This window comes from Nomascus leucogenys, chromosome 20 (assembly GCF_006542625.1).
Source record: "Nomascus leucogenys isolate Asia chromosome 20, Asia_NLE_v1, whole genome shotgun sequence".
Lineage (NCBI taxonomy): Eukaryota > Metazoa > Chordata > Mammalia > Primates > Hylobatidae > Nomascus > Nomascus leucogenys.
This window is the reverse complement of record NC_044400.1, coordinates 71,576,838-71,592,878: the sequence shown is the minus strand read 5'-3', so window position 1 is coordinate 71,592,878 and position 16,041 is coordinate 71,576,838. Positions and strand designations below refer to the sequence as shown.

At 51.7% G+C, this 16,041-nt stretch overlaps 2 protein-coding genes across 2 annotated transcripts; both read right to left on the bottom strand.

Annotated features, from left to right (window-relative positions):
- Positions 1–4,129: 4,129 nt before the first annotated feature.
- On the bottom strand, positions 4,130–7,921 carry NKX3-2 (NK3 homeobox 2). Its single transcript, XM_030801285.1, has 2 exons — positions 7,241–7,921; positions 4,130–5,831 (listed from the first exon to the last, which is right to left on the bottom strand). The coding sequence occupies exons 1-2, from the start codon at positions 7,704–7,706 to the stop codon at positions 5,296–5,298; spliced, it is 1,002 nt and encodes a 333-aa protein (XP_030657145.1). The 5' UTR covers positions 7,707–7,921; the 3' UTR covers positions 4,130–5,295.
- Positions 7,922–9,359: 1,438 nt separating this feature from the next.
- LOC100579787 lies at positions 9,360–11,631 on the bottom strand. Its single transcript, XM_030801106.1, has 3 exons — positions 11,518–11,631; positions 10,860–11,250; positions 9,360–10,405 (listed from the first exon to the last, which is right to left on the bottom strand). The coding sequence occupies exons 1-3, from the start codon at positions 11,629–11,631 to the stop codon at positions 10,155–10,157; spliced, it is 756 nt and encodes a 251-aa protein (XP_030656966.1). The 3' UTR covers positions 9,360–10,154.
- Positions 11,632–16,041: the final 4,410 nt, after the last annotated feature.

Genomic DNA, 16,041 nt, shown 5'->3' with positions numbered 1-16,041 from the left:
CTACAAAGCCCCCAGTTTATTAGGTGATGTAAGCATGTATAACACAACACAATTTTTTGGCAACCCGACTTTGGCAATTCTTCATTTCTAAAAGGTATTGGGAGAGCAAAAACTGGCAGAGGCCAGGGCCTCTAGACCTTTGAGAGACCCTAAGCTCAGCAAGCTACAGGACCCTTGCAATCCCCTGAAGGACGCAGGAGTTCAAGGCAGATTGCTTTAGGCCAGCCAATCCAGCATTGCCCAGAAGTTCATCATAATAATAATGGTAAAAATAACAATGAGCTCATACCAGTTGTACAATGTTGGATGGTTTTCAAAATGTTTGCACACTTTTGTGATCTGGCCACTCCAGAAACAAAGCTGGCAGATGCCAGCACGAAAGGACAATCTACGCTGCCATGGGCTTTGGACGACCCTGACTTGGCTTCTAAATGACCTGCGGCAATGGATAAGTTACATCACCTCGTTAAGCCTCCGTTTCCCCATTTGTAAAATGGACGTCATGTGCACCAGGCTACAGGGAGCCTCTGTGAACCGGATCCGAACAGGATTCGGAAACGCATCACCTGTAACGTTCCAGACAAACGAATATAGTTGTTTTTGTTGTTCTTCTTATTGTTAAATATTGTTTGGTTGCTCCTCCGGCCCTCCCTCGGATTAGAAGCCTCTGCTGCTGCTTCCTTCGAGGCTATGGTCGGGCCTTCACCCATCGCGGTGGTTTCTGCAGCAGCTGTGGGCCCAGAGCGGGTACAACCAGGGGCGCAGCTACCCGCCTTCAGCGTTTTCCGACTTACAAAGCGCCATCAAGCATTTGGCGTCTCTTGGAGTCCCAAAGCAGGTCTGTGCGGTTGCCAAGTAAGGTGGCTGGCAGGCTGAAGTGGGTGGCCTGCAAGGTTGAAGCCCTGTAGTACCTGGGCAGCTGTCTGGGCCCTTGCGTGGATCTGCGTCGCTTCTGGGAAAGAGTGCTGCCCAAACGCCCCTTGTTCCTCCGTTGGGGTCCAGGAGCTCCTTTTAGGAGAACTGTCTGATTCTCTCTGTTTTTCATGTTCCCTCTGCAACGCAGGAGCCTTTCTGTAAAGCGAGTTAAACTTCGTGAACTTTGCGTTGAGAAAGCCACATTCCACATTTTCTTCCCAAACACGGACTGAAATGTGGGTAGAGAAGAGTGGATTGTTGGCCTGGCTGGTGCTGAGCTCCAGCGGCCGGTTAGGGAGTTAGAGCCCCAGAATACCCGCTTGGCAGGACTTCTGAAGACCAAGGATGAGGTTCTGCCTCTGTAGGATGCTCAGTGTGCCACTGCCGGGGTCTGCTCCAGCGCGCTTCCCTAAGAGGAAACCAGGAGCCGGCATTCAGCACACTCGCCACTCCTCAAAAGCCCCAGATGTCACCCTTCCAGGGGCCCAGTTTCTCAGGGTTCTGGGCACTGACATGGCTGAGCCCCAACTCAGAGGGCAGGCGCTCGTGTTTGAGCCCGATTACAACCTTCTCTAAAGATGTTTCACTGTCACCCTGTCCCCTTCCCCAGCGTGGGGGAGCAGCGAGGGTGCTGGGATTCGGTGCAGCCTGGAAGCCATTTATTTTCTAAACCGGAACCCAGTCGGAACTCACCCTGCTCATCTAAGATACTCTCTGGGGATCCAAGAGCCCCTCACACCTAATCTCTTGAAATGAGATGCGGTTTGGGACTAGCCAGGTCTCTTGCTTGCTTGCTTGCTTGCTTTCTTTCTTTCTTTCTTTCTTGCCTTCTTTCTTTCTTCCTCTCTCTCTCACACATGCACGCGCACTCACATAGACACACGCAGACCCACCAGCCACATTTGGCAGCTGGTTGATCCCAAATTTGCCGCTGGGAGTAAGATTTGTGGGCTCGGCCTGAATCCTTGGGACCAACTTCAGTGCAAGTGACATGGTGTTCCGTCCCCTTTACCAGCCATTCCCTTCGCCTTGGTTTACCCATCTGTAGAGTGGGTGCATCTAATTCGAAAATCCCCAAGGCCAAGTTCTAAGATTCGCTAAACGCCAAAGGGACTGAGAACGATGAAGAAGCCGAAGGTTCATTGGGCCCAGGCGGCAGTTGCTACTGCTCCGGGGACCTGGCCAGAGAAGGCCGAGAGGGCTCAGCGCAGCACAGGGATGCAGGCAGTGGGTGAACAGAGACACCCTCGAGTAGGGAGCAGGACTGTTCTTCATCTTTCCAAAAAAAAAAAAAAAAAAGAAAGAAAGAAAGAGAAAGAAAAAAGAGAGAAAGGCGGAGAGAGGATAGAGGAGAAAGAACAGAAAAGGAAGAAAGTAATACTGCAAATTCTCAACGGGAGCCGCGTCTGCGGCCGAAGACCCAGGTAAAGACATTGGTCTGGGTCGCAAAATGCCGCGAGAACTCCTTGGAGGACAGGCTGGACCCAGAGGCCGCCTCCAGCTCCCAGAATCAGACCTCAGGGCATTCTCGCCAAGGCAAACCGCGGGACAGCTTGGAGGGAAACTGCCATAATCCGGATCAAACTGAATTCATTTGAGTCATTTTCCCCGGGCAGCCGGAGCCAGCCCGCGGAGCTGGTCCAGGCAGGGGGCCCGAGAGTGGGAGAGAAAGGGAAGGGGCGCCCGGGTCCGCAGGGTAGGTGGAGTCTGCGGTGGAAGATGGAGCCGCCAGGGGTGCGACCGGGACCTCCGTGCCTTTCCCTACTCGAAAGAAACTCCCTGATTCTTTCACCGCCCAATCGGCAAAGATGGAGAACAAACTACCCTGTTAAGACGCAGCAACAAGCAACTGCATTTTCAGAAAGGGAGAAAATCCCTCCTCCTAAAAAACCCCTCAGTAAGTAGTGATCCCTGGGGAGAAGAAGGGAGGAGATTCTAGCATTATCGGAAATGTTCCAACTCTCTACAAGAAAAACACAGTCATGATTAATTGTGTAATTAAATAGAACTGTAAAGCATTTTATAAAGAAACGAGATGATTGCAAGAACCATATGGAAGGTAGCTGGACTCCAGTGGGGGACCGGGCGGGAGCGTGCACATCCCGAGGGCCTTTGCCTCTCCCTTTACATTTTGCTGTTTCCGGAAGCGGGGATAATTTTGTAAAACGCTTGTCACCACGCTCCGCCTGGGCCGCATCCGAGGGCTTGCGGGACCCCAGGCCAAGGCCTTTAGGGTACCAAAGCTTGGAGGCCCGGGGGCTGGGAAAAGTCGCGGCTGCCTTGGAGAGCTAATCGACCTTTCGGCCCCAGGTGAAATTGAAAGAAGCCTCGGCCTGGGTTTTGGTTTTCCCGACTCGGGAAACACCCGCGGACTGGAGGCCTCAATGCCCGCAATGTGGCATTAACTCTTCCTTGCTCGCCGGGAACTCGGCTTGAGCGGCTAGTGAAGGTGAGGATTTAGCTCCAGTGAATCTGTAGCATTCTGGGGAGTCTGGGAGCGCCAGCTGCGTATGATCATCTGTAAAATGGGGTAATAAATAATGGTGCCCTGCCCATTCTCTGCTCCCCGGGTGGGCTTCGGTGCGGATCAAATGACGCCCTTTTATTGAATGCGAGGAAGCGCTTTGAAACCTTGTAGAGCCCCAATTGCACCCGTCCGAGGAAAACGCTCAGGTGACCCTTCTCTGAGAGACAGGTTATTCACGCCTGGTTTGCAACTAATCGCTTCAGAATTTTAGCAGGAGTTTTCACTAACCCACTCTCGAAACTAAAGACTAGATAACGTAGAGAAAGGCTCCTAAAATCGAAAGCAGAGAACAACAGGGTGGGGTGGGGTGAGGGGAGATGAAAGGGTCGGTACATTGGGATAGGGGATGGACATTGGCTGGGGGTTCAACCATGGACCCTTACTAGGCTCTGAAACCAATGCTCACGGGGAGGATGGGTAGAAATCCTAGGAATTTGTTCCCGGTTTCAGTGGGATTTGTCCATGACTCCTGCAAAGCCCCCGAAGTCATGATTTTTCTGAGCTGCCCAGGTTTATACCCTGCCTGAGGAGTGGGCGGGCAGCAGGGCTGCTCCTAGGACAGACTAAGCATCCTTGGTCCAAGACTGAAAAGAGGTTGGAAAAAGCCCCAGCTATTTCCAGCCCGCCTTACTGGTTCCCTCAAAGTCGGAAAGAGACAGTTTCAGAGAAAACGCGGCGTCCAGGAGGGCATGTTAAACTAAAAGTTTATAAATTAAAGAAAAAAATACAGCGAATAGAGCTTCTAAACTCCACAAATCTTTTTACAGTTAATACTCTAGTTGAGTGCGCAGTGCCATTAAGGAGGCGAAAAGCGGCGAGGTTGACAAGACAGGTGGGATCACCTGTTTAAGGGTAAGTGAGGGGCGGATAGGGGAGTCCCGGGCCAGAGAGCACAGGGGTCGCAGAGGGCGGAAGGTACAGACTGAGGGCCAGGCAGCTGCACTGCGGTGGGCGCCGTGGAAAGGCTGGCCAGGGATATTCACATTGAGTATAAAAATAATCGTCATTTGAATACAAACAACTGAAAAGTGCTATACGTCTTAACCTCCTTTAAACAAATAAAAAGAAACGAAGGAAAGTTTCCGCAGAGGGTTGCCCGGGTGTGCGCTCTCCTCCTTCCGGGGCTCCCAGGCGCTTCCTGCTTGTGCAGGTACCTGGACTTCAGAGAGGGAAGATGTGGAGACCCCCCGGCTTGCACCACACTCGCAGGCTCCCCTCCTTACATTCAGCACCCGAATCGGGCGCCCCCACCCTAGCTCTGATACACAGGAGGGGTGGAGCAGAGGGCCTGAAAACCCAATCCTTCGGGTTTCAAATCAACCCCTGGCCTGGTGCTGCCTGGGACTGCCAGGGTTTCGCACTCCTTGGTTACAAATGCAATTTCCAAAAAAAAAGGTATGTAGATACACATAGATTGGTAGCATGGATACCATGAACTAGTGTGGCCTAGTGCAGAAAGCTCCCAGCAGGCCTGAAATTCTGAGGATTCAGGCTATGTGGTCTCCAGGAGTTCCCGCTCAGGGAAAACCCCACCCCCAGGCAGACATATTCGAATCCAAATTTAATTCCAACATTGTCGTGATAATAAATAGAGCCCAGGGGCTTCCAGGCCGGTGGGCGATCAGGGCCCCTAGGCCATAGGGTGCCTCTGTTCAAATTAGAAAAAGGCGCCCCCTCGGGGCAGACTCAGCCCAGCTGTCAGGGCACAAGTCCTGGCTAACGGGAGCTGGAGCTGGGTTTCACCTCCAGGTGCCTCCTCGGCGGGGCGCCCCTTGCAGGCTACAGCCTACAGCTGTCAGCGGCGGTCCGGAGCCGGAGCGCGGGAATCACTCGCTGCCTCAGCCCAGGCCGGTTCACTGGGTGCCTGCGGCGGCCGCGCAGGTGGAGAGCGCCCAGCCTGGGAGGCAGTAGTAGGGGTAATAGTAGGAGGGCTGCAGTGGCAGAAGCGAGGGTGGCCGCAGCACTTCGCCGGGCAGGTATTGTCTCTGGTCGTCGCGCACCAGCACCTTTACGGCCACCTTCTTGGCGGCAGGCGCCGAGGCCAGCAGGTCGGCGGCCATCTGCCGGCGCTTGGTCTTGTAGCGACGGTTCTGGAACCAGATTTTCACCTGCGTCTCAGTGAGCTTCAGCGACGCGGCCAGGTCTGCGCGCTCGGGCCCGGACAGGTAGCGCTGGTGGTTAAAGCGGCGTTCCAGCTCGAAGACCTGAGCGTGGGAGAAAGCGGCCCGCGAGCGCTTCTTGCGTGGCTTGGGCGCCGCCGGCTCCTCCTCCTCCTCCGCGACGCCTGCCGGCCCGCTGCCGCCCCCGCCGCCGGCCCCGCTGCACAGCGCGGACACGTGTGCACCTCTGGGGCCAACGCCGTCGTCCTCGGTCCTTGGGCTGCGGTCGCCTGCGGACCCCGGTGGGAACAGAAACAAGAGACTGTCAGCGCCACAGACGAGGTGAGGCCGGGCCTCAACTGCAGGGGTCACGGGAGTGGGGCGGAAATACACTTTGATCCCACTCAAGCGGAGCAGAGGTCTGGGAGGCCCTGGGCCCGGGAGACCAGTCTTAGAATCTTGCCCCACTGGGTATCCCATCTAGGCTTCTTCTGGGGAGGGCGGCAGACTCAGCCGCTGTGTCAACGCTGTGTTGTCGAGACCAGCTCCCCACCCTCTCTGGGCCCCAGGTTCCCCTCAGTAACTTGGGGCACTCGACCCGAGCATCCGCGAAAGCCCTCCCGGCTCTCAGCGCTGAGCACTGGGATTCTAGACTGCATTTCCGGCTCTCTGCTTGGGTTCACGCGCCTCTCCACACTCAGTTCACATGCACACACGCGCGCGTCCTCGCAGCACACACTTGTCTGGTGCAGGTAAGGAAAGGTGGAGGCGGATCTTGGGGCCAAAGGTATTTAGAATCTTTCACTCTCAGCCGCCTGGGATTGCTGTGAGGGACATGGAAACAGGCTGAGCCAAGGCCTTAGATGAGAGGATGGACTGGCGAGTAAAGAGTGAGTGTTGCCCCTGCCTTGAGTTCCCACACCAGTTTCTCGGTCTCGTACCCGCCCTTCCGAAGAACTCCAGCAGAAAGGTCCAGCGCTCCCCGGTGCTTGAGGCCTACAGAAGCTTGTACCCAACTAGGGCGGGCACCCGGGTCTTCCAGACCACAGGACAGGCCAGGCCACGGCTGAAGAGGCCTCTCTCCTGCCTCCAGGATGAACTAAAGACCCACTCCGGGATCCTCGGCCTACGGCCGCTCTCCCAGACCTGGGGTCTGAAAAAGCCAAACCAGCCGTTTCTCCAAAGCTCTAGTTCTGCAGATTCTCAGCTCTGGCCCACGCGGAGGTGTTCTTCACCACCTATCCACCTACTATGGGGCCCGGCCCTGGGACCTGGAACTGGCAGGGTCTCTGGTCCAGAGCTAGGTCACTGGCTACCTTAGGTCTCTGAACCCCTCACTTTTCCGCTTCCCTGATTTTGGGGATTTGGGGACAGACACGGCAGAAAGCACTGGCGACGAACTGAAAGACTCCCGAACGCAGGGGACAGCGGTTCTCCCAACCCAGTCTCATGCATATTGGCCCAGGACGTCTCAGGCCTCTCCCCAGGACGCAGGGCTCTGAGGAGCTACTCCGGTCTCTCGTGGGCTCAGTTCCCGAAGTGATAGAGCAGCTCGCGCCAGAGCGCAGAACTTCGGGATCTGGCCAGCCTCCGAGCCCCAGGGCGCAGGGTGCTCACAGCTGACCACCCCACTTGGCGTGGTTGCCCTCCGCGTCCATCCCCTCAGCCCGGCCCCCATCCCCGCGAAGCCGCAGCAGACCTGAGACGCTGGCGGACATCTCGCTGTCGCTCCGGCCCGCGGCTTCCTCCTCTAGGTCTTTGGAAGCGGCCAGCTCACAGACCGGCTGGCCGAGGCTCAAGGATCCCCCCGCGAGGCCGGCCCCGCTGGCCCCCCGCGCGTCCGCGCAGCGCCGCCTGCTCTCGTTCTCCTCGCTGAGCGCGGAGTCCGAGTCCCAGCCTTCCGGGCTCTCCGCAGTCCGCCCCGCAGCTGTTCTGGTACCGGCAGGAGACGCCAGCAGAGAGTCCTCGGCGGCCCCCAGCGCACCCGCGTCCCTCTCCCCAAAGAGCCGCCAACAGCAGACAGCGGGCGCCGCGGCCACCGACACCGCTGTGCCCCCGGGCGCCGGGCGCCCCTCCGGCGCGGCCAGCCCGCCGCGCTCCTCTTTCTTGTTGAGGATCGCCTGGATGGAGAAGGGCGTCAAGGTGTTGGCGCCGCGCACAGCCATCTGCGCCGCGGGCCGGAGCGGCCGGCGGGGCGGGCAGCTGCCGCGCCGAGCAACTCCGAGCGGGACAGACAGCGCCGGCTGCCGCAGCGCAAGTGAGCTGGGTGTGCGAGGCCGCCGCCGCCCACTGCTGCGCGGCCCAGCAGCCCCCGCCCCACTCCGTTCCAGGATCTGCGCCGACCCTCACCCCCACCTTAGAGGCCCACCCCGCCCGGAGACCCCCTCCCCCCGAATCCAGAGCCAGACGCTCTCCTTTCGCAGCTCAGCTGGATTATCTCATCGCTTCTCGCCCTTAGGGGAGGGCCGGGGTCTGCCCCCTCGGGGGACGTGAAGGAGGATTGGTGGGGGCCCCTCCGTGGCAGCAGTCCCCTCCCGAGCGCCGCCGGGGCGCACGGCCCGAGTCACTTTTTCTTTGCGCGTCTGTCCCTTCCTCGCCTGCAGGATTTCGCTCCTGGCCAGTCCTCCCCTTCCCTGCTGGGCAGGCTCTTCCGGAGCCCACCCCCGGCGGCGGCGGCAGCCGCGGCCGCGGCCGCTGGATTCCGAGAGGCGCGGGGCACCTTTTTACCCCCTGCCCTGGTTTTATCTGTTTCTTTTCTCTTTCCTTCCCTTGCGTTCCACTGTACCACCCCCCTCCCGCCCGGGTGTCATTCCTCACTGCTGAGTGACAGCCTGAGGCCACACCCCTCCACTGGGCTGTCCCGGGCTCTCCCGGCCGTCCATTGGCTGGCTCCAGTTGGGCGACGTTGACTTTAACAGACAAAACTGGGCACGTTGCGCCGCTAAAGACAGGGTCTGACTTAACCCCTTCTCTCCTAAGCCTGGTCCTCGAAGCACCCTCCAGTAACAAGGAGGCTCATCCACCCCAAACCACGTTTCTTACCTCTGCAGATGGATCCACCTATTCCAGCGCTTTAATAGAACACTGATACTAAGTTGAGTCAAATCTGCGGAGAAAATCCAAGATAATGCAGTTCCATAAATCATGCTTGTAGTTTCTGTTCTCTAGGAGGGATTATAAACACGAAGAACAAAATGCATCTTTTTTTTCTCCCGACAGTTTCGCCGCTTCTTCATTGCTAATGCTCTTTGCTGAAATGATCAGTTAATTAAGATCACTCTAGAAATATTTTTCTTTCCTCGTCGTCTTTGATTTGATTCGATTTTTGTAGAGGAATTAGAAAAAAATGGTATAGTTAGAACTAAAGTCAGGAGAAGAATTGAAAGGCATCTTTGGGAGAATTTCTGTAAATTTTATGGTCGTTTCCCTGGCAGATCAATATTGAATTTAATTGGAGTTTGTTAAGTTTTGCATCAGGAAGAAAAAAAAATACTTTCAATTTGTTTTTTTTTTAAATATCTCTTACTTGTGAGTTGAATAAAATTATAAATATATATGTTTGCTTAAAAGTATACCTAGGAATTACCATAAAGTGATCCAGAAGTGACAACACTTTTTGCTCTTTAAAAAATAAGAAATGCATTGTATTGTGTAATAGTAGGAACCAAGCTAAGAAACACAAATATTGTGGGTATATAAAAACATTTTTAAATGTTATTCCTTTTTTAATATAAAATTTGCTCAATTAACGTACTTCACTGTTTTCCATAAACTTTACCAGAGAGTTAACACCAAATACACAAACTTGAACCATTAAATACATTTAAAGGACTATGATTTTAATTTAATAAATTGCTAGGATTGGTAGTTTTGGTGTCATTAAAATAAATAACATTTCCCCTTGTTGCTTTCTTTTTGGTTGTTCTTTTTCTGCACCGCAGAAGGAAATACACCGACTATTCATAGTTTTCAGCCTCAGAATGAGGTTTTGCAGCATCTATACTTTTCAGCATTTCGGCTACATGATGCTTTCTTGCTTTGTGCAAACCTTGTAGGGTACCTGGGAAAAAATATCCAGTTGAAGTCATTGCCCTTTACAGCTCTTTACAATTACATCAGTTTTGAAGGAACGCCATTTAAATTTGGTGTCAGTGCTCAGCAAGTGTAAGGACGCAGAGTGGAACAGAGCAGAATGCTTACAGTCTCTCAAAAACAGTGTGTCCTCTCCTCCCCCGCTGTATTATTTAAATTACCGTTCTCCTCACTTCGGGTAGGGATGTTGGGAATTATATATAGTGAGTAGATTGACACTGGTTGCCTGGAAGGTAGGGGACGGGCAGGTATGGGTTTGGTGTCCCGCACAACTATCGCTTTGTGGGTTTAGGACTTGATGCCGACAAATAATGGAGTGAGATCCGAACATAAAGGCAGGCAGAGATGTTTGGGGGCTGAATGACCGAATACTAGACTAGGTTTGGGGCTACGTAAAGAGTTGCTTGAAAACAACTACCATTTAGTTGTGAATCCCTCCCCTCTTCCCTTTGATTCGATGTTTAAAAAGAAACCCAAATCACAGTTGGACATGCTCCTGCCACAGGCTTGGGCAGAAGTCTTCAAAGCATGAAAAGATGTGGTTCGGCGATTTTGAGTTGTCGGGTATTTTTGTGTCCCAGGAGTGTGAGAAAGGGGCTACGTTCCGCGTCTTCAGGAGGCACACAGCAAGGGAGTCTCCTGGTGTCATCTCGGGCCATTACGGCGCTTAGTCGATCATTGGGTCTGTGGGTGACTGTAGGCAGAGCCGGGAGTTGGGTGCTTGGCGCGGAGGGTGAACTCGCAGGTCTTGAACTGCAACTAGAAGCTGCTCCTAGCAAGGGGTCGGGTGGAGATGAAAAGACTGTGGGGGCGGGGAGGTGGTTGGATGCCCAGAGATATCCCGGCGTAACTACGGAGTTCAGGCCCAGAAGTGGGGGTGTGTGGCGAAGGCGCAGCAGGCCTGCCCCTGTTGGAGGACCGCAGATCTGGACGCGACCGCGCGGGCGTGCCTGGGTCCCGCTTCCTGCCCATCGAGGGCGACTTCCTTCGGGCTCAGCTGTGAGCTCCAGGAACTCTGCAACCTCCCGACGGGCGCCACGCCTCCGGCCTGGGCCGGCCCGGGAGTTGACGAGGCTGCGCGGCCCGGCGGGGCGGCCGGTGAGGCTTTCGAGAGGCACCGGGCTCGCTCGGCGTCCGCGCCTCTCTACCCCGCCGCGCCCAGGGGCCCATTTTTTCCTAATCTTCTGCCTCTCTTCCTTCTTCCTCCTTCCCTTCCTCCTCCACACCTTTCTCTTCTTCCTCCTCCCTCCTCCGCAGTTTAGATTCTACGGGCCCCCTACGCGTCGCGCCCTTCTGTTCCCGGAACCGCCCGGGCTGGGGGTGCTGCTGCGCGGTGAGACTTCCGCGGGCGGCGTGAGGAGAGCGGGATTTGACTGCGAAAGCCAAGGGGGCGGGGAAGGGGAAGCCCCGGCTCTCGGGGGCGCGCCGTAAGCTGCTGCGCACGTGCTCGCGCTCCCGGGGGCGGCCTGTGGGCTCGGGATTTCCTGGCGGCGCCACCGCGCGCCTCGCGCCAGACGCCCGCCACCTGTGCCCTGGGCCGCCTTCCCTGACGCCAGCGGCCGGAGGGCGCGCGCGCCGGGTGCTGCCCAGCAACGAAAGGCCATGCGGGGCTCGTCCCTCAGATGCCGGTGACCTTGACTGAAGTCACCTGCTTTCTTTAGCTTCCAGTCCTTTAAAACGAGGGTTTGGACCCGGTGCCTTCTGAAGCCGGTGTTTCACTGAGTGAGCAAGTGAAGGGTGTGTGTGTGTGTGTTTTGGCTGTGGGGGGTGGGGGTGGGGCGCGGCGGCGAGGGGAGGGGGGGCGCGCGGCGGCGAGGGGAGGGAGGGGCGGCTTTGCAGCCTCCCCAGAGCCAGGTCCAGGCAGAGGTCGCGCCCAGCACTGACCGTCGGTCCCAATCCGCAGACTCCCGACCGCGATCCAAACCGCCTAAGCATCCTAAGCGTCGAGCACCCGCGCCTGCGTTCCTGAGTCACCCAGCGCCCTGCAGCGTTTTTCATGTACACGATCCAAATATATCAGACTGCAGAGAGAGGCTGTATCGTAACTGGCCAGCTTATAATACTAATATATTAAATAATAATATAAAAGGTAGTTTTATATTTTAACAAATATTGCTCACTGACAGTGTGCCAGGAACCAAAGCCTATTGTTTCATTGAATGTACACACCCCTGGGACTGGAATGAGTAGAAAACATTGTTATTCCCGTTTTACAGATGAAGAAACTGAGACTCCTGACTATCAGTAAGTGGCTAAGTCAGGATTTAAATCAGGCTTTATCTGATGTCAAATCCAGTTGGATTTTCTACTCTAATCGGTTTTTCTCATTAACCTTCAGACTTATTTATTGTTTCCCATCATAGACCTTACCCATTTTTAATTGCTTATTCATTGGAAAAGGAGCTTCGTTCGGATTTAAGGTAATCTAAGAAAAAATTTAGTCAGACAAATCTAATGCCTTTTTTTGTTCCACGCATTTGAAAACAAATCACACCAAGGCCTGCGGATCTGAACGTAAACCTCGTTCAGAGCAATATTTGTTAAAATATAAAACTACCTTTTATATTATTATTTTTTAAATATATTTTATATTATTAGTTAATATATTAGTATTATAAGCTGGCCAGTTACAATACAGCCTCTCTCTGCAGTCTGATATATTTGGATCGTGTGCATGTAGAAAGAAGGAAACACACCATTTTATTATAATCAACAAACTAAACCGTGTGTAGAGAGAGACAGCCAGGTGATGGAAACTTATTAGGCTCAGAAACCAGATTGTGCGCGCGGTTCTGAGACGTAGCCAAGCGATCTCACGCAAGACCCTCTTTGGGGCTTAGTTTTATTACTTAAAAAACCAGGGTTGGAGATCACCTCTCAGGGTGTTAAAAAGACGTGCCAGCCTCGAACCCGCCTGGGTATGGTGGAGAACGAGCGCCACCTAGCGGGCAACCCTCTAGGGTTGTGCGTACTTTTATTGGGAGGTACTAGTACACAAAACGGACTGCTTTGCTTCTAGTTTCGTGTACACAGCCACGCGCTGCCAGGGATCTAATAGCGGAGATGTTTCATTTAAAAAAAACTCACCCAGGCACGATCAGCACCTCCACTGAAGACTCACCTCACTCCAGGGCCAAGGGGAAGGGACTGGAGCAGGATGCAGGCGTGTTGGGATCAGTTTTAGAACGGAGGCCACAGCAAGCCCTGGCCCACCTCCTACCCTATCCTGCATTCCACAGCTGCTTGCTGTGAATGTATAACCAAAGCTCTCGCTGGATGATCATTTAGGGTACAGGCATCCCTTTGTGTTTTATTGGCGCCATAGGAAAGTTTTGTTTTGGTTTGGTTTTTTGTTTTGTTTTGTTTTTGTTTTTGAGATGGAGTCTCGCTCTTGTCACCCAGGCTGAAGTGCAATGGCGCAATCTCGGCTCATTGCATCCTCCGTCTCCCGGGTTCAAGCGATTCTCCTGCCTCAGCCTCCCGAGTAACTGGGATTACAGGCGCCTGCCACAGCGCTTGGCTAATTTTTGTATTTTTAGTAGAGATGGGGTTCCACCATGTTGGCTATGCTAGTCTCGAACTCCTGACCTCAGGTGATCTGCCCACGTCAGCATTCCAAAGTGCTGAGATTACAGGCGTGAGCCACCGCACCCGGCTAGAAATCGTTTTTTAGAAACTAATTTATTCACGATACAAACTGAGGTATTTCACCCTAAAGATCAGAAATTTCAGGCACTGAAAACAAACCTGAGTTTCACTCTCTCACCCAAGCTGGAGTGAAGTGGCACAATCTCGACTCACTGCAACCTCTGCCTCCTGGGTTCAAGCAATTCTCCTGCCTCAGACTCCTGAGTATCTGGGACCACAGGCATGCACCCCACGCCCGGTTAATTTTTGTATTTTTAGTAGTGAGGGGGTTTCACTACGTTGGCCAGACTGGTCTCGAACTCCTGACCTCAAGTTATCCGCCCACCTCAGCCTCCCAAAGTGCTGAGATTACAGCCACCGTGCCTGGAAGGGTTTTATTTTCTTATTTATGTTGTCTGTTTGACAGTGGGTGGATGGCAGTTGTTTTCGGGGGCTTGAGGAGGAGAGCAGGGGAGGAGCCAGCTGGAGTAGATAAAGAGAAACATGCTATGGTCAGTTGCTGGTGCTGAGTTTCAGATGCTTGTGAAACAAAATGAAAGTCTTCTGGATTTATTATATATTTTTTTCTCTAAGACACTATTCTGAAAGCCCTTGCAGAGCTAAGCCAAGTTCTCCTTGGGAAATTTCCAGCTAGTTCTTTTTTGTGTCAGGCATTATTCTAGGATCTGTAGTTCAAGGTCTTGTAAACTCCTACTCTCAACAGGCTACATTCTGTTGGAAGAACACCTATAAATAGACGAATGCCTAAACAAAACAATGAAAAAACATCAGGTGGTAATAAATACTGTGAAGACAATTTAAAAAGAGTGATGTCAGCTGACATCATACTGAATGGGCAAATGCTGGAAGCATTCCACTTGAAAATCAGAATAAGACAAGGATGCCCTCTCACCTCTCCTATTTAACATACTATTGGAAGTCCTGGCCAGGGTGATCAGGCAATAGAAAGAAATAAAGGGCATCCAAATAGGAAGAGAAGAAGTCAAACTATCCCTGTTTGCAGACAACATGATTCTATATTTAGAAAACCCATAATCTCTGCCCAAAATTCCTTCAGCTGATAAACAACTTCAGCAAAGTCTCAGGATACAAAATTAATGTGCCAAAATCACTGGCATTCCTATACACCAACAACAGCCAAGCCGAGAGCCAAATCAGGAATGTAATCCCATTCACAGTTGCCACAAAATAATAAAATACCTAGGAATACAGCTAACTAGGTAGGCGAAAGATCTCTGTGATAAGAACCACAAAACACTGCTCAAAGAAATCAGAGAGGACACAAACAAATGGAAAAACATTCCATGCTCATGGATAGGAAGAATCAATAGCATTAAAATGCTTATACTGCCCAAAGCAATTTCTAGATTCAATGCTATTCCTGTTAAACTATCATGAGATTCTTCACAGAACTAGAAAAAACTATTTTAAAATTCATATGGAACCAAAGAAGAGCCTGAATAGCCAAGGCGATCCCTAAGTGAAAAGAACAAAACTAGAGGCATCATACTAACTGTCTTGAAACTATACTACAGGGCTACAGTAACCAAAACAGTGTGATACTGGTACAAAAACAGACATATAGACCAATGGAACAGAATAGAGAGCCCAGAAGTAAGGCCACACACCTACAATCATCTGATCATCAATAAAGCAGATAAAAATGAGCAATGGGGAAATAACACCCTATTCAATAAGTGGTGCTGGGATAACTGGCTAGCCATATACAGAGGATTAAAATTGGACCCCTCCCTTATACCACATACAAAAATCAACTCAAGATGGATTAAAGACTTAAATGTAAAACCCAAAACTATAAAAGTCCTGAAAGAAAACTAGGCAATACAATTTTGGACATAGGAATGGGCAAAGATTTCATGATGAAGATGCCAAAAGCAATTGCAACAAAAGCAAAAATTCACAAATGGGATCTAATTAAACTTAGCTTATGTACAGCAAAAGAAACTATCAACAGAATAAAGAAAACAACAGAGTAAAGAAACAACAGAGTAAATCCTACAGAATGGGAGAAAATATTTGCAAACTATGCATCTGATGAAAGTCTAATATCCAGCATATATAAGGAAATTAAACAAATTTACAAGCAAAAAACAAACAACTCCATTGAAAAGCGGGCAAAGGACATGAACAGACACTTTTCAAAAGAAGACATACATGCAACCAACAAGCATATGAAAAAAAGCTCAGTATCACTTATTAGAGAAATGCAAATCAAACTCACAATGAGATAACATCTCACGCCAGTCATAATGGCTATTACTAGTCAAAAAATAACAGAAGCTGGAGAAAAATCAACAGTTGTACACTGTTGGTGGGAGTGTAAATTAGTTCACTGTGGAAAGCAGTGTGGGGATTCTTCAAGGAACTAAAAATAGAATTACCATTCAACCCAGCAATCCCATTACTGGGCATATACCCAAAGAAATATAAATTGTTCTAACATAAAGGCATATGGACCTATATGTTCACTGTTGCACTACTCACAATAGGAAAGACATGAAATCAACCTAAATGCCCATCAATGATAGAATGGACAAGAAAATATGGTACATATACACCACGGAATACTACACAGCCATAAAAAAGAACAAGGTCATGTGCTTTGTGGGAACATAGATGGAGGTGGAGGCCATTATTCTTAGCAAACTAATGCAGGAACAGAAAACCAAATACTGCATGTTCTCATTTATAAATGAGTGCTAAATGATGAGAACACATGAGCACAAAGAGGGGAACAAT